This window comes from Heterodontus francisci, chromosome 7, assembly GCF_036365525.1.
Source record: "Heterodontus francisci isolate sHetFra1 chromosome 7, sHetFra1.hap1, whole genome shotgun sequence".
Taxonomy (NCBI): Eukaryota; Metazoa; Chordata; class Chondrichthyes; order Heterodontiformes; family Heterodontidae; genus Heterodontus; species Heterodontus francisci.
The window spans coordinates 109,785,443-109,809,564 of record NC_090377.1 but is presented as its reverse complement, the minus strand read 5'-3'; the positions used below and the strand labels follow the sequence as shown (position 1 = coordinate 109,809,564).

Genomic DNA, 24,122 nt, shown 5'->3' with positions numbered 1-24,122 from the left:
AATCATTTCATTTTCCCTATTCTTTTGACCATAACTATCCATTACGTTTTTGTTGCTAACCACATTTCAAGCTTAGCTCCAAATTAGTTTCCTTTGGATGACTTATCTGTTGACTGCAAGGATAGAAGCCAAAATCTTAAATGATTTTCTCAGTGCTACATTATCATTCTATATTTGCAATGTGCCCATGGGATTCTATTAGTTGGAGCCCAAATAAGATATAACTGAAGCCAGACTTGGTAGCAGTGGCCAGTTTGCCTGTGTGAGGCATGGTGTGATGAGGATAGAATCATTGAATCATACAACACAGAAGGAGGCCATTCAGCCCACTGTGTCTGTGCTGGCTCCTGGAAAGAGCAATTAGTCCCACTCCCCCACTCTGTCTCCATAGACTTACAATTTTTTCCTTTTCGAGTGTTTATCCAATTCCCTTTTGAAAGTTGTGATTTAATCTGCTTTCAGGCACGCATTCCAGATCACAAAACTCACTGTGCAAAAACATTTCTCTCATCTTCTCCTTTGGTTCTTTTGCTATTTATCTTAAATCTGTGTCCTCTGGTTACTGACCTTCCTGCCACTGGAAACAGGTTTTCGTTATTTATTCTGCCAAAACCCCTCATAATTTTGAACACCTCTGGATAGAATCAGAAAATATTGAGGTTAATAGAACATTAACACTTACTCAGACATGTAGTCAACCAGCTGATCAAAGAATGGTTTGCCTTTGTGTTCCTTGTAGAACTCTTCTGCCATCTCTCTACTTAGTGTTTCTTCATCCATCTGTGATATGACAAAGCCTGCTTCTTCAATCTTCTGTATAATTTCATCTGCCAAAATCCAAAGAAAATGAACACAAAATGTTTAACAGTTCAGTAAAAGCTGCATCTGTCTTAATCTAAAAAGATGCAAGAATAGCTGGTGAGAGGAAGAGAAATGGTGCAGTAAATGTTTGTGTGGGATAAGAAACCAGAATGTCAAAGATGAGAAAACATTAATGTTGCTTTTTGGCCCTTTAGTGGAGAAGTTACTCTCAGCACTATTTTTAAAGCTTTCATTAACAAACTCGGGCAAATTTCCCAAAAGCAATATCTTAAAGTTTTTCAACTGGTTGTGGGTAATTGGGTTAAAATAGAGGTAACCATAATTGAGCAAAAACTCTAGGATATCGGTCAATTCAGCAGTGACAATCTGTAATGCACTAAACTAAAAATCCTCATGCTTGTTTCCAATTTTCTCCATGAACTTGTCCCATTCAAACTTTGCAATCTCCTCCAGGTTCTTGTGTTAGTCCAGACCCTCTGCTCTTCTTTACACCCCTCTCTCCGTTCCACCAATGAAGTTTATCCTTCAATCATCTGGGTTATACACAATGGAGCAGTCTGCCCCAATCTCTCCATCTTGCTCAATCTCTTTCCCCCACCTTCATAACTATCCTCAAAATCTACCCCTCCGATTAGTCCTTCAGTAAGTTTTTTTTCCTACTGGATATTCTGCCCCTGTGAAATGCTTTGAGATATTTATTACATTAAAGGAGCTGTATAAATGCAACTCACTGTTGTTTGATTTCATGATTGATGTTCCTGTGATCCCAACAGACCTGCAACCATTGTGTTTGATACAGTATTTGATCACTAACATCTATATTTCCCCTGACTTACCTCTGTGTTCCTCCAGAGCACCAGGTTTGATGGTAGCCAGTGTGTGCTCCATCGGGAAGAAGAACTTCAGCTCCTTTTCTGCTTCCTGCGGCGTTCCACTACCATGCAACTGGTTGATTGGAGCAGTTTCTACTGCAAACTGTGCTCGTAGGCTACAGAAGGAATGAAACAAGTGCATTAAATAGAAACACACAATCTTTCCCAGCAGGAACTTCTGAAGTATTTTAGGGACATCTTCTATTAGAAAAATGTGAGACTTGTTAAAGATTTCCAAATGATCACATCAGATTAACAGAGTTAAACCTCCTTTGGCAAAGTTGAATCAAAAATTCGTAGGTCTCATGTAACAATAAGATGCAGGGTGAAATTTCATCTACACTGCCCTATCCACCACTCCTAGGTTCAATATAGAGCAGGTTCCACAGTAAAGCTTGACAGCTCTGAAAGGTAGTAACAAATCAACAAACAAAACACAGTATCACTGGCCTTTGTGGCATGGGTTGAGCTGCGGAGCCAGGAACAACCCTGCCTTCCACACCAGTGCTTATATTTCCATGGTTGGCACTGCCTCCAGAACTGGCAGATGACCGATCTCTTTCAATCGTTTCCAAACCTCCAAAGATAGCAGTGTCACCTCATTTACATTGCAGTGTTGCTGCCAAAGTCAGAGCTGCCATCCCTGGCAATGCTCCCCATCAGGAGCACACAATGGCAGATTCACCTCTATAAAGTGGGCAAACCTGCTGTATGCTCACACTGACGTTTTCATTCACTTTAACAAATGGAAGAGATGACTGATTCTTAGCGACGTTTAATTTTACACATGTTACTTTGCAAAGAAATTGCAGGAGAAACTTGATAGATTTTAGCAGATTAAGAGATACTGATACATTTCCAAATAGCAATAAAGGACTACGCATTCTGCACAAATAATGCATTTCTTTGATTGATCTGTCACACAACATAGAATTTTGACAAGGAATATATTGTTTATTTTTCACTCCAGTTTTCTCCTCTATCCTCTTCTTTCCTGAAGATAGTGATCTGTGCTGGGGTGCAGCTCCATGAGTACAAACAGCCGTTCTGTACCTTGTCAAGTGGCCTTTCATCATGTGTGAGCTGAGACAATGACTGTCGGCAGGCTGTTTGACTCTTATTGTATGGGCTGATTGGTTGCTCTGTCTTCACCCAAAATACTTTTGAGCAGGGGACATGAGCCAGTAATCAGCACCCTAAAACCTGGCAGATTTTTTTTCATCCTGTCCCTAGCCAAGGAGCGCAGTAACCAAGTTAAGCCTCTTTGTTACCATTGCCTCGGCTGGGATAAGCTAACTCCATATAAGTGATAAATCAAACCTTGGCTCCTTCCAACCAGCCCACTGAGCCATCCGGGGAACTGACACGATTCATTCTTCTCAAGCAAATGGAAGAGCGTAGTACAATATTGCGCAGACAGGATTAAACATTCTTGCCTAACTTTTAAAAATAAAATCACTCCCAGAGACCACAAAGAAAATTGCACAGTTAATTTAAGGGGCAAACCTTTCAGGAGCTGCTTCTTTTGCTTGATTCACATCCTTTGGTCCCAGCAGATTCCTCCAGCGTTCAACAGCGTCTTTGCTAGCAAGAGCCAAGGCCAACACAGGCCCACTGCAACAAAATACAGATTAACTATAGTGCCAGATCTAAAGGTTATTGAGCAAAAGAACAAACCGGCTTCTTAAAAATATTGATAATTGATAGATCAATCGAGTTTCAATCCAGAACAAAAGTGTTCAACAAGATGGAAAACCAGCAGCCATTTTATTTTTGGAGTGTTTGTATTACAGTTTTGAGGAAAAATTTTTTCTCCCATCACGAGTGGGTGTCAGCTCTGCTGAGCGGAAATGCCACCCATCTCAGCCTCAAATGCTGGAGACAGTCATTTCCAGGCTGGAAATTGGGGCTGCCAGCACCTGCAAATGGACCTTCAGTAGAATCTGCCCTGATCCACACTTTTAAGGCAGAGCGGCCCATTGCTGTTCTCCTCAGCTCTCACTAGGCCAAATGGAGCCAAAGACAAAACAACTGTTTCCCCAAAGGAAGCCATTTAGTCTCCAGTGAGACTTTAGATTGCAAACTTGACTTTAGCGTTGTAAAGGTTTGTGGTCTTTCAGAATTCCTCAAAGGATCTCGCACCTGCTCTCAGTTGACATCAGTTCTGCTGCAGCTTCTTTGTAAGGACAGAATTTCCCAGAAAAGAGCAGGGGCACCCTGACACGTTCCCTCGATGTAGGAGGCCAGTGGAAAATCCACCATGAACCCCCCACTTACTAGCGTTCTGCCTAGCAATTGTGGGGTACTGAGATATCCAAGTATTCCCTCCACCAAAGGACAATGTCTACAACAAACATTTATGTTGCTGAAAAAAGAAATCATTAATTAAAGAAGACAACTTTATTGAATTACCTCATAAATTGCCTTTTAAGTTATGACACACGGTAACAGGGACACCTGAGACAGCAATAGCGGGACAATATCTTCTTAACACTCCTGATTATGAAGCTATTCAGTGGAATATACAGTGAGTTAAACACATCAGTTGGCATTATCACAACAACCTGCATTTGTATAAAAGTCTTCACTGTTGTAAAATTTCCCACAGTAGGGGAGTTGGCCAAAGGCATTGTCATAAAGATGGATTTTAATAAAGGCTTTAAAAGGAGACCAGGGAAGTAGTAAGATGAAGTGATTTCAGGAGGTATTATTCTAGAGGGTTGGTCTAACATGGTTGAAAATTCTACTAGTGAGTAAGAAACACACAGGAAGGAGGTGGCATGGGAGTCCAGAGTCAGAGGACCATGTGGCACAGTTTGATAAATAGAATTAGAGGAGATTGTAGCAATAGGGTGCGCATGGCCCTGGAGAGATTTGTAAATGAGGACAAGGGTTTTGAATTTTGTGTTGTAGGAGCCAGCCGGTGGAAGGAAGGGTGATGGGTGAGTGAGATCTATTGAAGGGAAAATGCAGGGAGCAGAGATTTGAACTCGCTGTAACCAACCTCCCTCTGAACTTTCTATACTCTTGTCTCTCAGGTCCACCTCTAATGTTGTCAATAAATCTGCTGACAAGGGTGGCACTGCTGTTGGTTGGTGAACCAACCTCTACCTAGCAGAGGCTGAATGCCAACTTTGACACCTCCTAACTCTGCCTAACCTATGACTCCACCACTGAACATCAAGCCATCGTTTCCAAAGCTATCACTGACCTCATCTCCTCTAGAGATCTACCTTCCAAGGCCTCCAACTTCATAGTCCACTAATCCCTCCTTTCCAAGATTCAGAAACAAGACTGCCCTGGTGTGCTGATTGTTTCAGCCTGTTCCTGCCCCACTGAACTGATTTCTTCCCATCTCAACTCTATTTTTTTCTCCCTGTCAAGAGTCTCCCAATCTACATCTATGGCTCTTCTGATGCCGTCCATCACTTTATGAGTTTCCAATTTCCTGGCCCTAAACATCTCCTTTTCACCATGGATGTCCAATCTCTCTACACCTCCATCTCCCAACAGGATGGACTGAGAGCTCTCTGCTTCTTCCTTGAACAGAGGCCCAACCAGTCCCCATCCACCAACACCCTCCTCTACCTGGCTGAAGTTGTTCTTACATTAAAGAACTTCTCCTTTAACTCCATTCACTTCCTCCAAATAAAAGGTGTTGCTATAGGTACCCATATTGGTCCTAGCTATGCCTGCCTTTTGTGAGATATGTGAAAAATTCCTTGTTTCAGTCCTACTCAGGTCCCCTCCCTCACCTCTTTTTCAGGTACACTGATGACCGTATCGGCGCCGCTTCCTACTCTCGCCCTGAACTGGAAAATTCAAGCAACTTTGTTTCCAATTTCCACCCATCTCTCACCACCACACGGTCATTCTTCGAGTCTTCTCTTCCCTTCCTCGACTTCTCTGTCTTCACTTCTGGGGATAGGCTATCACCCAATATCCACTGTAAGACTCTGACTCCCACAGCCACCTTAACTACACTTCCTCCCACTCTGCTTCCTGTAAGGACTCCATTCCATTCTCCCAGTTTCTCCAGCTCTGTCACATCTGTTCAGATGGTGCAACCTTCCATACCAGTGCTTCTGATATGTTTTCCTTTTTCCTCAACTGAGGATTCCCCTCCACTGTGGTTGGTAGGGCCCTCGACTGTGTCTGTTTCATTTTCCACACTTCTGCCCTCACCCTTTTCCCTCTCTCCCAAAACCATGATAGGGTTCCCCTTTTCTTCACCTTCCACCCCACCAGCCTCCACATTCAATGGATCATTCTTCGCCATTTCTGCCACCTCCAGCTTGATGCTACCACCAAATGCATCTACCCTTCCCCTTTCAGCATTCCAAAGGGACTGTTCCCTCTGCTACACCCTGGTCCACCCCTCAGTTACCCCCAACACACTCTCGACTTCCTAGGGCACCTTTCCATGCAAGGGCAGGAGATGCAATGCCTGACCTTTTACCTCCTCTCTCCTCATTGTCCAGGGCCCCAAACACTCCTTCCAGGTGAAACAGCGATTTACTTGTACTTCTGTCAATTTAGTATACCATATTCGCTGTTCACAATGTGGTCTCTTCTACACTGGGGAGAACAAACTCAGATTTGGTAACTGCTTTGCAGAACACCTCCATTCAATCGGCAAGCATGACCCTGAGCTTCCGGTCACCTATTGTTTTAATTCTCAGCCCCATTCCAATTCTGACCTCTGTGTCCTCAGCCTCCTACATTGTTCCAATGAAGCTCAACGCAAGCTCGAGAAACAGAACTTCATCTTTCAATTAGGCACGTTACAGTCTTCTGGACTCAACACTGAGTTCAATAATTTCAGATCACTATCTCTGCCTTTTTTTGTTGTATAGCAGCTGCTGGTGATGAATCTATCTTTCCCATTTAAGCCTCCTCTGAACCTATCTTCGGTTTCTTTCCTTGTCCCATTACCATCTCCTTTTGCCTTGCGCCATCATACCCTTTGTCATTTAATCTGTCCTCCCTTCCACCCTATCACAGACCTTTCCTTTTGTTCTTTCCTCCCCTTCCCCTTTCCCTGCCTCTGTAATTGCTTAAAACCTGTTACATCTTGAAGGTTTTCCAGTCCTGATGAAATGTCAGCCACTTGAAATGTTAACTCTACTTCTCGCTCCACAAATGCTACCTGGCCTGCTGAGAATTTCTTGTGTTTTCTGTTTTTAATATTAGAAATTTGGACAAGTCAGCGATTCATATAGGGAAGAGTTCAAGTGACCAGAAAGGAGTGTGCCCAAAAAGTTGAGTTATTAGATAACGGAAGCATGGATAATGGGGTTCAATGGAAAGGGTGATATGGGAGAAAGTTTGGCTATGGAAATGGGAAAAGGTTTATAATAAAGCAATTTTATTCGCTTACTGCATTTGTTATGGAAAGTTAATCGGCTATCAATTCGAAAATAAGCATTTTTAAATCCCTGTAATTGTTTCCTACAAGTGATAAAGTGACCAAAAGTCCTCTAACCATCTGCCAAAAATCTGGTCACACCGGCTGCTGTACCAACAGTACGAGTATTTGCAGCATTTTCTGTTTTTGTTTCAGATTTCCAGCATCTGCAGGATATTGCTTTTGTACCAACTGTGTGCACAGGAGATTCGCCAATATACAACTTCCTTGTGAGACTGCATAGGGGATTCTCCAATATACTACAAATCTACCTTAAATCTACCCAAAGGCTGTAAGGAACAGATTAGGAATTGGTACCTGCTCATGTTCTGAAGGAGTGCTGGGAAGTAGTCTTCCTCTGTGTGCTCACTGTAAAATTCATATATCTGTTTTTCTGTCAGTACAACCTCCTTCTGCAGAGCTATTATAAAGCCGGCCTCAGCAATCTTCTGCAGGATATCATCTGCATGTCAGAAATAAAGGATTAACATTAGACAGATTGGCATGGACCGTGTAGAATGACAAACATCTAGAGATTAATATTTTTATAATGTCTGAGCGTTTGAATGGTTTTAAAATTAAAGTTTGTTGATGGTAAGACCAAGCATAATGTTATAGTGAATACAGTTACATAGCACAACTTGTGTGTTTTCACTGAGCAATGATGGACTACAAAGTTAAACCCTTTTGGAAGTTTTGGAAGCAAACACAAGTAAGCAATTGCTTTCAAGCAGAATACGCAAAGCTTTTCTCAGGGCTTGGAAAACTCAAGACGGAATATAGAATCACACTGAAGGAAGGTGCCTGGCAGTGTGCATCTTTACATCCAGAAAGATACCTCATCCGTTATTGAACCAAGTTCAAAACCAATTTGAAGAGATGACAAGAATGGGGTTATCCACCCCGTAGCACAACCAATGAAGCGATGTTCAGGCATGGTTCCTGTCCCAAACAAAATGGAACTCTGTGTATTTGCGTGGATTTAACACAGTTCAACAAAGCAGTAGCGCGTGAGATTCACTCAATGTTCACAGTTGATGACAGCTTAGCAAAACTCTCTCAGAGTACCATGTTTACAACACTCAATGCCATTAGTGGGTTTTGGAAGTTACCCCTAGGGGGACCTCAAGATTAATAACCACATTTATAACACCTTTTGGGAGATTTTGTTTCAATAGATTACCGTTTGGGATAACTTCTGCACCAGAGATCTTTCAAAGGTCTATGTCTAACACCTTAGAAGGGCTCAAAAGAGCTATTTGCCACATGAATGACATCCTGATACATGGGCAGTCAGTAGAAGAACATGACCAAAGAGTTCTAGTGGTTCTACATCGACTTCAAGAAGCAGGACTAATTCTGATGAGAAGTGTGAATTTCCCAAGACCTCAATTTGTTTCTTGGGACACATAGTAAGCAGTGACGGTACAATGGCAGATCCACAGAAAACACGGGCCATTACCTACTCCTACTACCATTCTGTAGCTTCAGAGATTCCTGGGAATGGTAAATCAATTAGCAAAGTTTCTACCCCACTTAGCACAGATAACTGATCCACTGAGACAAATTCTCAAAAAACAGCTAGTGTGGTGTTGGAATTCCCATGAAGAACACGCATTCCGGAGGACTAAAGAGATGCTTATATCACCGGACACCTTGGCACACTACAACCCTACACTACCTATGACGATAGCAACAGACTCCTCCTCAACTTGGTTTAGGGGCAATTCTTTGTCAGGAGCAACCTGATCGCTCCCGTAGACCAATATTCTACGCATCTAGAACTTTGTCAGACACAGAGATATGGTATGCAGTAATAGAAAAGAAGCACTAGCTGTCACATGGGCATGTGAAAAATTTTCTGACTACATCATTGGATTGAGTGTCATCATCAAGACAGACCATAAACCTTTGGTATCTTTGTTAGACGAAAAGGAGATTGCAAAAATGACTCCACAAATACAAAGAGTTCGTCTAAGGTTGGAATTTAGAAGAATAAAAGGTGACTTGATTGAAACATATAAGATCCTGAGGGGTCTTGACAAGGTGGATGTGGAAAGGATGTTTCCCCTTGTGAGAGAATCTCGAACTAGGGGTCACTGTTTAAAAATAAGAAGTCGCCCATTTAAGACAGAGATGAGGAGAAATTTTTTCTCTCAGAGGGTCGTGAGTCTTTGGAACTCACATCCTCAAAAGGCGATGGAAGCAGAGTCTTTGAATATTTTTAAGAGAAGAGGTAGATAGATTCTTGATAAGCAATGGGGTGGCAGGCTATCATGGGTAGGTGGAAATGTGGAGTAATCTGATCAGCCATGAACTTGTTGGGTGGTGGAGCAGGCGCGAGGGGCCGAGTGGCCTACTGCTGCTCCTAATTCGTATGTTCATATGTTGATGAGGTATACATATGAGACAGTATCATCCAAGGAAAGTTGCAACCTTCAGCAGATCCCCGATCAAGAGCGATGGTATCATCCAACACAGCAAGATGTAAATTTCATATGCGAGACAGAATCATATTCGCAACATACAGCACAAAATTGGCCAGCAAGCAAACAGAAGTTGGAAGAAATAGGTCAAGCCCAAAAAAGTGATCAAGAATGCATTTGCATAACGCAGTATTACACACAAGGATGGCCACAAGAATGTCCTGGTGGCAAAACAATAAACACATTCTGTGAGTATAAGAAATACTTTACCATTATCAACGACTTATTAGTTTACAATGACAGACTAGTCATTCCTAGTTCAATGAGATCAAATATCGACACCACGTCTACACCAAGGCTATTTGGGAACAACTAAGTGCAGAGCAAGGGCACAATCTTTGGTATGGTGGCCTGGAATATCTAAGGACATCGAGAACGTGATCCAGAACTGTCAGATTTGTGCAATATAGAGACCAGAACAGGATGAACCTCTGTTAACTACTCAATTTCCAACCAGACCTTGGTAAAGGCTGGGTATGGATTTATTCATGTTCAGTGGAAAGTCATACATATTCATCATTGATTATTTCTCAAGGTGGATAGAAATTCAAAGGTTGCATTCAATAACAACAGAAGCAGTTATCAGAATTCTTCAAGACATCTTTGCGACACATGGTATCCCTGACGAAATATTATCAGACGATGGACTACAGTTTGCAAATGAATATTTTACTCAGTTTGCGACGAAGACGGGATTTCAACAACTCACAAGTTCACTGAGGTATCCACATTCGAATGGTGAGGTGGTGTAAGAACCATAAAGTCCTTGCTGAAGAAGAATGAAGATCTTCCAATTTCACTTTCTAATTTATCAATTTACGCTGTTGATGTTTGGATTATCACTTGCAGAATTACTGATGGGCAGGAAGGTAAGAACACAGCATCCTGTGTTGCCTAAAAAATTGCTTCCAGGATTGAACGTCCAGGATTACAAGGAAGTAAGAGACCAGGAATACTCTGATAGAAGGGAACAAACCCTAAATTATAATAGAAGATTTCGAGCCAAAAACTTGCCCAAATTGATTAACGGTCAAAGAATATGGATGCTTGACCTAGAAAGGGAAGGTACAGTAATCCACAGACATGAGAACTACCAGCGATCGTATGTGATACACACAACTGAAGGAAACATACAAAGAAATAGGAGAAATATTATCCCTATTCCCCAAAAGCAACAGCCAATTATTCATTTGGAAGACTCAGATGAAGACGAACAAACCCAAACCAAACAGAATGCTACAATCCGTAGTAAAGATCAACCAAGTCAGCCATCCAGACTGGCAAGGAAGACTACTGATCACCCCAGTCAGACTACAACTAGATCGGGGAGAGTTGTCAAACCTCCTAACAGACTAAATCTGGGGAAGAGAGGGTTGTAGATAAGTCAAAAATTATTATACATTTGAGAAAATGTTGGATAAAGACTTGGGGGGGAGTGGGGGGGGGGTAGATGTAGTATAATGATTTAAAGGGTTAATGCTGAAGACAGTAAGAGCAACCCTTCCCACTGTAAGAGTGATGATGTAACATGAGGTTAGGCTGGAGAAAAGAGAGAGCAACACAAGGGATGCTAGCTTAGGCGGCTTGATGGGACTGTATATATTATGTAAATAATAGAGTTCTTAGTTGACCTCATCCTGAGTCTGAGACTTTCTCCAGAACGCCCCAGCTATGCTACAAAATACAACAACAGCACACAACATCCCCCTCCCTTAATTTTATTGGGTTCAGGCTCATCTCCCTAAAGATCCTTTAATTGTACAAGTCTGTGAGTACACGGTCATACACAGAGCCATTCATGGTTCAGTGCTAAGGAAATGGTTCTCACCTTTTTTCTCCTTTAAGATATCTGGCCTGATTAGAGCCAGGGTTTTCTGCACCCTCTCTTCTTGTTGAGCCTGATGCTGGGCATCAGAAGAAGCTCCGAAGTTGGGGAAGAAGAAGGCAAGCTCCCTGATGGCCTGGTCCTTGTCTTCACTTCCGTGAACTGCATTGAATATATTTTCAGTACCATACAGAGCTCGGAGGCTTTGGAAGAAAATCCGCAAAGAATTAGAAAGCACCAAGGAAACTAACTGCAAGTCTTCTGTAATGTCAGTGTTACTATTCAGAGCAGTTAAACAGCTGTAAGTTGACACACATAAAACTTGCCATAAATATTGCTGTCTTCTATTTTGAACACTTTTATTTTATTTATATTTGTGAGTGAGTTCTTACTTTTGAGGTGTTCTCTCCCATTCTCCAGATCTCTCTGCACTGTACAGTTAATAATGAATGAGAAGCTGTGAGTGATCTGGTCCCGATCCACTATCAAAAGCTTCATAATGGAACTGATAGGGATATATATATATATATATATATATATATATATATACAGTGCTGGAATGTCTGGATAGATTTATTCAAGTTGCTGTGTGCTACACCACTCAAACTCCAGCAGTCGGTCCAACAATGTTTGGGACATGCTCTTGTGCTTCATTACCTTTCAGGTTTCTCCTGTTTTGCAATTTCTACATCAGTTGGACCAATAAACTCTCTCCACAGTGGAATGACATCATCTGTTCCCTCAGGTCTGGACAGGATCAGAACACGACAAGGCCCACTGGACATGAAGCGAATTAGCTCCTCAAAATGAGACTATAAAGTCGAGAACAAACAGTGGTGGAAAATCAATACACATTATTAGAATTACAATATTTTTATTGCATAATGTTTCACGGTTTGGTATTTTCTATTTTCTTCCTCCTTCAAGTTTCCAAAGGCTACTTGCCAGCTGAGATGACAGATATGACAGGCTCACTTGTAGGCCTCTGCCAATGCTGTTAATTCTCACCTCTGTCACTAATATTCTGTACAAGGAGGGTGCACAAGAGTGGTGCACTATCCACTTTTTCTACTTTAATGCAGGGAAGGGGTTGCCCCCTATTTAGTACCTGTCCCTAGTGGCATGGTACTGTAGGAAGGAGATCCATTGCATCCACCACAGTACAGCCTTAGGACTAGGGGTTACATTTACATCCATTTCTCTGAATTTAGCAGAAAATCAGTTGTGTATATAAAGCGGAATGTTGTAACAACGCTGAGACATTTTGAGCTCTTTACACCTCCCTCTCGTAAACTTTCTCACTCACCTCTCCTGCTTTGTGTCGGTAGAAATCATGTGCCTCTTCCTCTGTTAACATCCGTTCCTCGTGAGATAAAATTTCGAAGCCTGCTTCCTGAACCTGAGGAAACACCAAGAAACTTTAACAGGAACTTTGTATTTTCAAATTCTTTTTTTCATTTACAACTCTCCATAGATCTTGGTGCATCATGTGATCTGGTATTGCCAACATTAATAGTGTGAACAAAAATGTCCAGTGTATAAAACATGCAAGCCTAATATAAATGTGTTCTTGTGAAAATTATCCATTTAATATCAGTTCTTTTCCATTGCATCTGTATTATTCTTAAATTGGTTGGTATATAAGTTGTGAGGAGTTCTAATGCAGACTAATCTAATTGAATTTTTTAATGAACTAACAGAGAAGGTTGATGAGAAGAATGTGGTCAATTTTATTTATATGAATTTTAAGAAAGCTTTTGATAAAAGTACCACATAAATGGCTGGTTAACAAAATTGCGGCTTATGGAATAGAAGGGTCAGTGTCAGCTTGGAAAAAGAATTGGCTTAAGGACAAAAAACAGCGAGTTGTGGTAAATGGTTGTTTTTCAGCATGGAGGATAGTAGACAGTGATGTTCTCCAAGGGTCTGTGCTAGGAACTCTGCTTTTTTTGATATATATAAAGGACTTAGATATTGGAATACAGCGTAAAAGTTAAAAATTTGCCAATGTTACCAAACTTGGAGGTGCGGCAAAAAGTGAGGGTGGTACTAATCAACTGCGAGCAGAATGGAGAGACAAGTGGCAGAATAATTTAATACAGAGAAGTGTAAAAGATGTGTTTTAGCAGAAGGTATAGGGAGAAGCAATATAGACTTCATGGCACAGTTCTAAAGAGTGTGAAGGGACAGAGGGACCTGAGGGTTCAGTGTTTTAGGAAGGATGTGAGTGTCCTTGAGAGGGCACAGAGGAGATTTACCAGAATGGTTCCAGGGATGAGGGATTTTAGCTGCAAGGTTAAGTTGGAGAAGCTGAGGTTGTCCGCTTGGAGCAAAGGAAGTAGAGGGGAGGTCTGATGGAGGTGTACAAGATTATGACAAATTTAGACAAGGTAGACAAAGAAATGATGTTCCCATTAGCTAATGATACAAAGACTACAGGACACAGATTTAAGATTTTGGGCAAGAGATATAGGGTGGATGTGAAGAAGAACTTTTTTACACAGCGAGTGGTAATGACCTGGAACTAGCTGCCCACGAGAATGCTGGAAGTGGAGATGATCGATGATTTCAAAGGAAATTGGATGGGCATTTTAGGGAAATAAACTTGCAGGGCTACGGGGATAGAGTGGGGGGAATGGGACTGACTGGATTATTCTACACAGAGCTGGCATGGAGTCAATGGGCCAAACAGCCTCCTTCTGTACTATTATCAATCTATGAGAATGTTTGGTAATTGGTATTTCTTGCTTGCAAGCAAGAAGAACAGAGTCACAATAGGTAGAACAGGTCAACTCACTTGTGCCTAGAACTATATGTCCTTGGTGCCCAATTCCTACCTGTTGGGTCCTACACTCATTTTTGGATATGGTTCTGACTGTAGCATCTTACTCATGTGGTTAGTCTTCGTGTCTAAGTCTAGACAATGAGTGTCAATAACAGCAGTCATGTCATGTTCACCCAACAGTCACACATGTACATGTAGCAATAAGGGGTCACTTGGTAACATATAAGAACCCTGATTGATCACTTTTATTCCCAATCCTTCAGTCATGGACATAGAGGCACCAGCTAACTCAACTCAACTTACTCCAGTATTTACTGACTGATCCACTGAAAAGCCTTCTCCTTCCCATTTCATTTAATTTTGAGCTACAATCTACAGAGCACAGTCAGAGACAACCTGTGGAATTTAACTGGTAAGAACAAGAATGTGGAGAGCTTGTCAAGATCACAAGACATCAAAGGAAAAATTGGAGTACTTTATTTTCATGTGCCAAAATTGAAAACATTTCCATTAATAATCAAGATTTACTTTAAGCTAACAGTTTTATATTTACATATGTTCGGATCCATGATCAAACTGAAATTAAAATTCAAAGCTGAAATGCCATCCCATAAATACTGAATATCAAAAGACTGAAACAAAGCTTCCTTTCATCATGAACAATTTGAAGTTATGATTCTCACCTTCATTATTATTTCATCTGCTTTCCCATGAGCTACAGCATCTGGTTTGATGATTGCTATTGTGTAAGACTTGTTGGCAGTAACTGCATTAAAGTAAAACAGATATGGTTATTCACAAATGCAACTAATAAGACCATAAGAAATGGGAGTAGGACCAGGCCATTCAGCCCGTCAAGCCTGCTCCACCATTCAATAGGATTATGGCTGATCTTTGACCTCAATTCCACTTTCCTGCCCTATCCCTGTATCCCTAGATTCTATTAGAGTCCAGAAATCTATCGCTCTCAGCCTTGAATATACTCATTGACTGAACATCTACAGACCTCTGGGGTTAGAGAATTCCAAAGATTCACAAACCTCTACATGAAAAAAATTCTCCTTATTACTGTCCTAAATGATCGACCACCTTTTTTTTTAAAAAAAAGAGACTATTTTTTTCTCTATATTTTCTAAAAACAGAGAGCAACAGTCATCTCTGGGTTGCTCCGAAACATCTTGAGCTACTGCTTTCAGATTGACAATGGTTGAGATCAAGTCACCCATTCACCCACTGCTGTTGATGTGCAACATGAAGAATTAAAAGAGCAAGCTTTATCCCTGCTTTAATAAAAAGGTTGTTTTTGAGGCTCTTGACCTTTCCTTATCATTGTAAATTTCCAGACACTAACTGAGCTGATCCATGTTCACTCCACTCTATCAATGTAAGAGTATTGCTTCGGAAAACATGGGTCACCTTCTTGCTGTGTTTTTGCTTGAAATTTTATTGCTTACCCAGGTCCTCCTCGTCACTGTCTTCCAACACCGTCACCTCCTCCTCTTCGTCTTCTGCCAAGCCTTCATCTTTGATCTGAAAACCAAAAAGAAACCACGGTTTTGGGGTTGGTTGCCTTATTAAAAGGCTGAGAAACTTTCATTACTGGATGGCAACATTCATCTCACATCAATCAGTATTGTTATAGAAGTGGATTCTGTGCCAGTTAGTGGGCACAAGAGGAAGTAAAAGAAAACAGGAGCTGAATTTAAGGAAGAACTATTTCACAATAATGAATCAGGCTGCCATGCAGAGTGCAATATACATTGGCATGGGCCAAGTATTCAGAAGGGAATTAGGTTAGATTCTGATCAAGCAGGAAGTTGAATGATACAGATTGAGAATGAGAAACAAAATGAAGAAAATGGTCAGATTGGGCTTTGAACCACAACTTATTTAACAGAGAGAACTGGATGGGAACGATGGCCAGTTTTACCGTCCTACTTTTAAAAATATTCTTAGCATTTTACTTCCTTTACCAGCAGTTCTCTGCCTATTCCATAATTGATACACTCCATAAGTCTGTAAACATGTAAGGGTAGAATTTTGTATGTATTGTGTCCCTTATACGGGTGTAAAATGGATGCAAAACATGCCAATTTAATAGTGTAGGATATAAATCAGCTTAAAGGTAGAAGACACAAAGACAAATGTAAATAGCTGGCAGTTGTCAGTGAGAATATTTTAACCAGTTTTAGTTACTCAGTGTTTACATGAGCCATTCAAAGCAGCAGGTCCCAGGTTGAGTTCTGAGTCTGTGGTGAGTTTGGTGATCTCAGATGGAGAGGTTGTAGGGGAGCCACTTTGGCCCAGGTACCACTGATGTAGGAAGAAGCAAACCAACCAGTATTGCAGCTGTTGATAACTATCCAGTGACCTCCCCCCCCCCTCCCCCCCACCTCACCTTTTGCAACAGGACAAGGAAACTCTGTAAACTTTGCTGCAGTCCACACAGAGCCTGGATACACCCTATGGATTTTTGGGACCACCCAGCCCCCAACCCCGTTTAGTGCTAGATAAATCTTTCAAAAGTTGACCACTTTTTAATGCGTAGGCTATCAACTATTTTTAAATCCCTTTTTTTGTCTCCTTTCTGTCTCCCTGAGCCATTCATCAGCTTCAGCTGATAAGACAAATAACCTGCTCACAGCCTCCATTTCCACATATTGCCAGGAACTGTCTTAAGAGAAATCCAGGGCTGACTCCCTCTGACCTTTCAATGCCTCCCTCTCTTTACAGTGACTTTGAGTCTGTGCCTGGCAGCCTCCCACAGTGACATGAAGGACTTGAAAGCCATAGCAAAGTGATGAGTGGAATCTGCGCCCCACAATTGTGTGACGCCTCATGTTGTTGCTCCAATTCACTACGCGTCCTAACACACGCAATCAGAGAAAATGAGCTCTAAACAGGAATCTAATGTAACTTTAGTACAGGTGTCAAGCCAGTTAAGGCAGTTGGGAAAAGGCACCAAGGACTAGATACAGTAGTAAAACAAATGCTGATAAGGAATGAGGCATCCCATTTATTAAATATACTTTCCTGAATTGTACATTGAACAATACTTTTATGGTCTTTGTCAGTAATGATCTCACCACTTTGCGTTCGGCTCCCTCTTCCAGCACTTTCTTTTCGGCGCTTAGCTGTTCCCGGATGCTCTTCTGCAGGAGTGGGGCATTTGCTCCCCTCACAACAGCAACCAGCTGCCCTCCCTGCAAACACAGACAGAGTGACGCTCAAATTAAGAGCAAGTTATTTTTTAAAAAGGAGTAAGCTTCAGAACAATCTTCCCTGTGAATCAAATGTCCAAACATTTCGTGGACAGTTGACATTTCAAGAGTTCACGCAAGAGGTCAGAGTAACCAAATTGGACAGTCTGTCAATTGTATCATGGAGGTAAAGCGTGGTGAAATATTAACACAAAAGCAAAATACTGCAGATGCTGGATATCTGAAATAAAAACCGAAAATGCTGGAAATACTCAGCAGCTCTGGCAGCATCTGTGGCGAGAAACAGAGCTAACGTTTCAGCTCTCTGACCTTTCATCAATTATGTTAACTCTCTCTTTCCACAGATGCTGCCAGAGCTGCTGAGTATTTCCAGCACTTTCTGTTTTTATTTCAGAAATATTAATGTTCTGCCATTATATGTCATGCGTTGATATTGTCATTATATTGCTTTTTATAAAGCAGATTGAAATTAGAGATGGAACTTAATCATGGTATCAGCCCTTCCTTCTGTTTGACTCCCAGATCCCCCTATTTGCATTGGTCAGTGGTCATTGCCACCTGCTCCAAACACAGTCCCTGGAGTCAGACAGGCCAAAGCCAAGGGGGAGAAAATTTCCATGTTGGAATTGTCCTTCGTCTCAGCTTCCTTACCGCCATGTACCATGGATGTCAGAATGAAACTGGTATACAGACCTACCTAGTGGCATAAGTGGGCCTTGGGAACCAGAGCCAGGTCCTGACCTGGAACTCGAATAAAAATTGCTGCTCCATCAGTAATATTGATCTCCTTCTAAAGCAGCCTGATTTGTTCTAATTTAATAACTAATGGAGCTGGCAGCAGCACTGGCAATTGGGCTAACTTTGCTTTTCCTCTGGTAGGTGCCCAAGACGTGCCCATTGTGACCAATTCTTGCTCAGTCGCATTTCTCAAGGTTGAGTTGATATTATTATGGAGTCTGCGAGATGGATTTTGTTGAACTCCTGACATCGGGCTCTGTGGTGGGCCGCTGCCACTGCGGTCTTCTGGCCCTCCACCCGCTGCCACGATGCCAGGATTGCCGGGCCTGATCTTCCTGGTGGCAGCGAAGATCCATGGCGGTCCCTGTGCCACTCGGCAACGGGACCCAACTTTAAATATTTAAATGAGGTGTTTGCATGCATTTAACTCCAGTTCCCCACGATCTTACCGTCGGATCTGGATCTTCCGCAGCACTCACGCATCTTCACTTTTCCGTCCAGGGAAAGCTGGCGGCACTGAGGTGGGAAAGGGGGGAATCAGAGCATTTTTAGTGTAGTGGTGGGGGGGGGGGTGCGGTAACAGGACCAACTCTGCATTTTTAGTGTAAGTAGGGGAAGGGGTGACTTCTGCACTTTGTGCAGTTGGTGGGGGCGGCAGGGGGGAGAGGGGTAAACTCTGCAATTTCAGTGTATTTGGGTAGGTGGGGGGGAGAAGGGCCAAACATTTAGTTTTAGTGTAGTGGGGCTGGGGGTGGCAACTCTGCATTCTCTGAACAGGGTTGGCAGCCCTTTAAAAATGGCACCCGCACCTGCGCAGAAACAGCTGATGCCTTTCATGGCATCGCCAAGGCCGCCCCCACCATGGGATTAGGGGGGGTGTGGGGGGCAGCCGCCCTGCATATTTGAGTGATCAAGATCACGGCGGCATGGTGGCGCATGGCCTGCAAATGCGGGCCGCCGTTTGGACGGTGGGAAAATAAAAGCCAGCTCTTCATGTGTGAACTGAGTTCTGTACAGCTTGTGTTTGTGCTTTGAGACAGTCCCTGGTTTGAGGCTGGGGTGGGGGCGGGGGGGGGGGGTGGTTCCAGATTCTGGGAGGTCTTCGGCGACTGAAAAGTTATCAGCGGAGCCACGCCAACAGGATGGTAGTGGGCAATGTCGAAGTGGTTTGAGAGACGATAAGACTGAACCGTTAAAGGGAAGATTGCATCACTCGCTATCGACAGGACACCATTATATCCATATCCGCATCCTGGAGGACTGGACTTGAAAAGCTACCTGAGGAAGATCCTGGTTTTGTTGTGCTGTGAGACTGATCAGCAGACTGTAAGGACATTTCTTGATGCATTTGCTAATTAACGTGTACTCTTTAAGATATATACATTGATCGTTATTTAATTTCAGTTCATGTTTAATTTATGTTGATTTTGGTTTGAGTGTTAAAGTAAAATTTATAAAAGTGAAATCTTGTCCGTTTGGTTTCTGGTTTCCAAAGTTGGGAGTCGGTTGGTGGATTCGATTCTTTTGGTTTGTTGGTGGTCCTCGGGGATCACAACAATGTGCAGATCAGCCATGATTTTATGAAATGGCTAGAGGGGCTGAATGGCCTCTTCCTGTTCTTGATGTTCCTCTGTTCTGTCTCAGGGTAGACTTTCAGCTCCACTGAATCCATTATTGACCTCATGAGATTGGACATGGAGATTTGAACAGAATCCCAGATCTAATGCAAGGTTGAAGCAACAGGTTCTTCAAGAATCTCTCCTTGACTCCCAAAGGGGAAACTTAATATTTCACGCTGTTATTTAAGGCACCTTCCATCTCTCCAAAGGTATTTGGAAAACCCATTGAAAAGTGGCAGGTTAAGTTAAAAAGGGCCGAGTTGTTGGAGAACTGAGCATTCGAGTGAATAATATTGACATTTATTAATATTATCTCTGTTTTTTACATTTTATTAACTCTGAGTGCCATGGTTTAATTTCTCACTGAAGGTAAAAATGACTTGGAGGGAATTAATAATGGAATACAAATGCTGTTTTCACTCAGGGTGATGGTGTTGAACGTTTCCATTGGTCAAGATACCCCTTGGATAAGGAGGAAAATTCACATGGCCTCCCATTTCCAATCATTATCCAGTGACTTCTGCTGGAAAGTCCACATGTGTCCAATTACACCAGGTGAGAGGTGGGCAGTGTGAGCCGGTCACCTATCCAAGGACCAACCAATGTTGAAGGGCAGCCTCATTTCCTAACTGTTAATGAACTACTTGTACATCTCAAGAAGGTCACCAGTTGGAGAGGGCTGAAAATCTGGCAGCTCCAACACAGAGTCCAGCCATTGCAGGTAGGTTGATGGGGTTTAGGGTGAGGAAGGGGGAGCAGTGAGGTGGGTTGGTGGGGGCAAAACTGGGGAAGGCTGCAGAGAGTTGGGCAGTGAGAGAATTCATTTTTGTGGGGTCATGAGCAGCATTAATACTCCTCCTCAGCATAAAATAATTATTTTATAAGTTTAACATCTCTGTCGTAGTCCCTTTAAGGACAGAGAGTTAGCTTAACACCTGTTTTCGGCAAGTCGCTGGGGCTTTCAAGGGTGGCATCAATATGATGGTGGCCTGAGCATCACAGGGAATGGGTCAATAAGTTTTACTTTCTAAGTTTCCTTATCCAATTGCCCTATACCACCTGTAAACAAAGACAAAACTTGGTCCTTCTGCATTAGCATTAGTGGGTTGAAATTCCTCTGTGCCTATTTTCAGAGTCGACAGGAATCTGACAGAATAGCATTAACCAGGGTCCAGACAGAGATTTCAAGCTCTTGGAGACTATGATACTCATGACACACATGAAGAATGGCTATCTGGGCAAGATAGCAGAAGACTGGCAGCACTTATAGAATCCATTTATTTATTTAGAGATACAGCACTGAAACAGGCCGTTCAGCCCTCCGAATCTGTGCCAACCAACAACCACCCATTTATACTAATCCTACATTAACCCCATATTCCCTACCACATCCCCACCATTCTCCTACCAACATTAGGGGCAATTTATAATGGCCAATTTACCTATCAACCTGCAAGTCTTTGGCTGAGGGAGGAAACCGGAGCACCCGGCGAAAACCCACACGGTCACAGGGAGAACTTGCAAACTCCACACAGGCAGTACCCAGAACTGAACCAGGATCGCTGGAGCTGTGAGGCTGCGGTGCTAACCACTGCGCCACCCTGAGTTAGAGTGGAACGGGGAGAACAAGGGGTGGGGGATGGAGCAGAAGCAGAATATAAACCAGAAAGCATGTGATTTATTTTTTGCGTCTTAAATCCATTTATTAATAACTTACTCCGTAGAAAAGGAAGGTGGGTTCACATTTCCCTCTGTATTTTTGCAGCGAATCAATGCTGTCTGTTTCAGCCTGGAAACAAATTGAGTAGAAACAGCAACATGTTAAATGCATTTAGATTGCTAAATAAAAGTTTTTTTTAATGTGAATGCTCCATGCTCTTCGACACTGAAGCGAGTGAACAGTTGGCTAGGCTATCAGTCTTCAACAATTTTCCTGGCTGGAAGAGGCCCACAGTAATTGCTAACACTTAAGCCAGCCCCCCATGGTTAGGGTAGGAATTCGAGAGTTGCTGCAGATTAACATTCAATATTGTTCCAAAATCTCAGCAGTGAAGCTTCGTACACAGATCCTGTGCAACTCGATCTCAGGGAATGCCTTAGCCTACGATTTCTTCATAGAGAACGGGATCTGTTTCAATTTATGATTTGAGTGACACAACCATAATGGTGACAACCACCATTCCAAAACTCCTTACAAGAAATGAATGTCTTACCAGTGAAAAATGCAAGCAATCATCCCCCAGTTCATTTTTAATCTTCCGAAATAAACTGATGACAGCCTTGCACGGACCACACCAAGCTTGATACACATCCACCACTGCCAAAGAAATAACTTAGCTGTAAATGAGTGCTAGCTATTTTAAACAGGTAAAAATTGCATTAAAAATAGATTATACGAAAGTAAGAGGGCTGGATTTTGTTCGCCTCCAGGCATCAGGTTCCGTGGCGAAGGGGGGCCTGAAGATGGCTCATGATGAGACCCGCCGTGGACCTCAAAGTCATGAGGGCACGGCCTGATCCTCCAGGCGGTGCGAGGCTCCCTGGCGGCCCCCCGCCACAGGACGACGTGACAACAATTTAAATATTCAAATGATTTAAATTATTCAGTTTAAACCTGTGATCTTGAGGGCCCGCCACGATCTTCAGTGCGGCAGCCGTCACTCCCGTGCCTTCAGATCCCCGTCCGGGGAAACGTTGCGCCGAACTGGTGGTGAGAGGGGGAGGAGGTACGTTTGTCAGTGTGCGGGGTGGGGGTAGGGAATGGGGTCAAATATACGTCATGGGTGTAGGGGATGGTGGGAGGGGTTGAAACTTAAACTTGTGCAGTTTGGCGGGAGTGGGGGGGGGGGAAGGTCAGATGTAAAAGATAAGTGTTTTTGGGGGAATGGCAAATAGTTGATGTAATTGTTATGGGGAGGTGTGGGAAAGGGGCGTTAGAAATTAATTTATTTAATTTTGGGGAGGGAGGACATTAAAAGTTTAAATTGGGCGGCAGGCAGGCCAGGCTGCCCTTTAAAAATGGCACCAGCTCCTGCGCACAGGCTGCTGACACCACTGCCGGCAACAGACAACCCACCCCCTCCATGAGATTGCGGGGAGCAGGCCGCCCCGGCGGTTTAAATGAGCTGCCGCGCTTGAGATTGCAGCGGCTCTTTGGGCGGACCGGCATTTTCTGAGCTCACCACCGAAATTGGCAGCAGCCTCTTGAAATCTAGTCCAGAGTGTGTGATATTGCCAACTTAATCTGTGCCACTTTGCATTTATCAATTGACAGCAGATGTATACCACCAGGTGTCGGGGTCAACAGTTCTTTTTATTTGTGTTTGCAATATTTTTCTTTTATTATTGAGACATGGGCAAGGCGAGGCAATATTTATTGTTCATTCCCAGCTGTTGTGAAGGCATATAGTGTTAAACACCAGTCATATATACAGCAGATCAAACCATTCCCCTGCTTCATCTCATCTGCTGTTGAAACCCTCATTCATGTCTTTGTTAGCTCTAAACCTGACCAATCCAATGCATTCCTAGTTAGAATCACAGAATTGTTACCGTGCAGAAGGAGGCCATTCAGCCCATCGTGTCGTCACCGGCTCTCCGAAAGGGAAATTCACTCAGTTCCACTCCCCCCGCCCACTTCCCGTAACCCTGTACATTCTTGCTTTTCATATAACTGTCTAATTCCCTTTTGAATGCTTCAATTGAACCTGCCTCCACCACACTCTCAGACAATGCATTTCAGACCTTAACTTGTTGCGTGAAAAAGCTTTTCCTCATGTCACTTTTGCTTCCCTTACCAAATACTTAAAAAAATCTGTGCCCTCTCGTTCTTGATCCTTTCATGAGTGGGAACAGTTTCTCTCTAACTACTCTATCCAGACCCCTCATGATTTTGAATACCTCTATCAGATCAGCTCTCAGCTGTCTCTTCTCCAAGGAAAACAGTCCTAACTTCTCCAATCTATCTTCATAACTGAAATTCCTCATCCCTGGAACCATTCTCGTGAATCTTTTCTGTACTCTCTCCAATACCCTCACGTCTTTCCTAAAGTGAGGCGTCCAGAACTGGACACAATACTCCAGCTGAGGCCAAACTAGTGTCTTATACAAGTTCAACATAACTTCCTTGCTCTTGCACTCTAGGCCCCTATAAATAAAGCATAGGATACTGTATGCTTTATTAACCGTTCTCTCAACCTGTCCTGCCACCTTCAATGACTTATGCACATATATGCCCAGGTCCCTCTGCTCCTGCAACCCTTTTAGAATTGTACTCTTTATTTTATAGTGTCTCTCCATGTTCTTCCTACCAAATTGAATCATTTCATATTTCTTTGCATTGAACTT

General features: G+C 42.7%; 1 protein-coding gene across 2 annotated transcripts in view; it reads right to left on the bottom strand.

The window, feature by feature from the left end:
- Window positions 1-24,122, bottom strand: part of nme9 (NME/NM23 family member 9) — a 120,935-nt gene that overhangs the window by 44,480 nt on the left and 52,333 nt on the right. For both annotated transcript variants that reach the window (XM_068035878.1, XM_068035877.1), the window contains exons 4-15: window positions 21,989-22,092; window positions 21,493-21,564; window positions 17,284-17,400; window positions 15,652-15,727; window positions 14,881-14,963; window positions 12,719-12,811; window positions 12,070-12,224; window positions 11,416-11,615; window positions 7,420-7,564; window positions 3,201-3,308; window positions 1,659-1,810; window positions 683-827 (exon numbers count right to left, since the gene is read on the bottom strand). In XM_068035878.1, coding sequence (XP_067891979.1) covers window positions 683-827; window positions 1,659-1,810; window positions 3,201-3,308; window positions 7,420-7,564; window positions 11,416-11,615; window positions 12,070-12,224; window positions 12,719-12,811; window positions 14,881-14,963; window positions 15,652-15,727; window positions 17,284-17,400; window positions 21,493-21,564; window positions 21,989-22,092 — 1,450 coding nt within the window. The remainder of the gene's footprint in view (window positions 1-682; window positions 828-1,658; window positions 1,811-3,200; window positions 3,309-7,419; window positions 7,565-11,415; window positions 11,616-12,069; window positions 12,225-12,718; window positions 12,812-14,880; window positions 14,964-15,651; window positions 15,728-17,283; window positions 17,401-21,492; window positions 21,565-21,988; window positions 22,093-24,122) is intronic.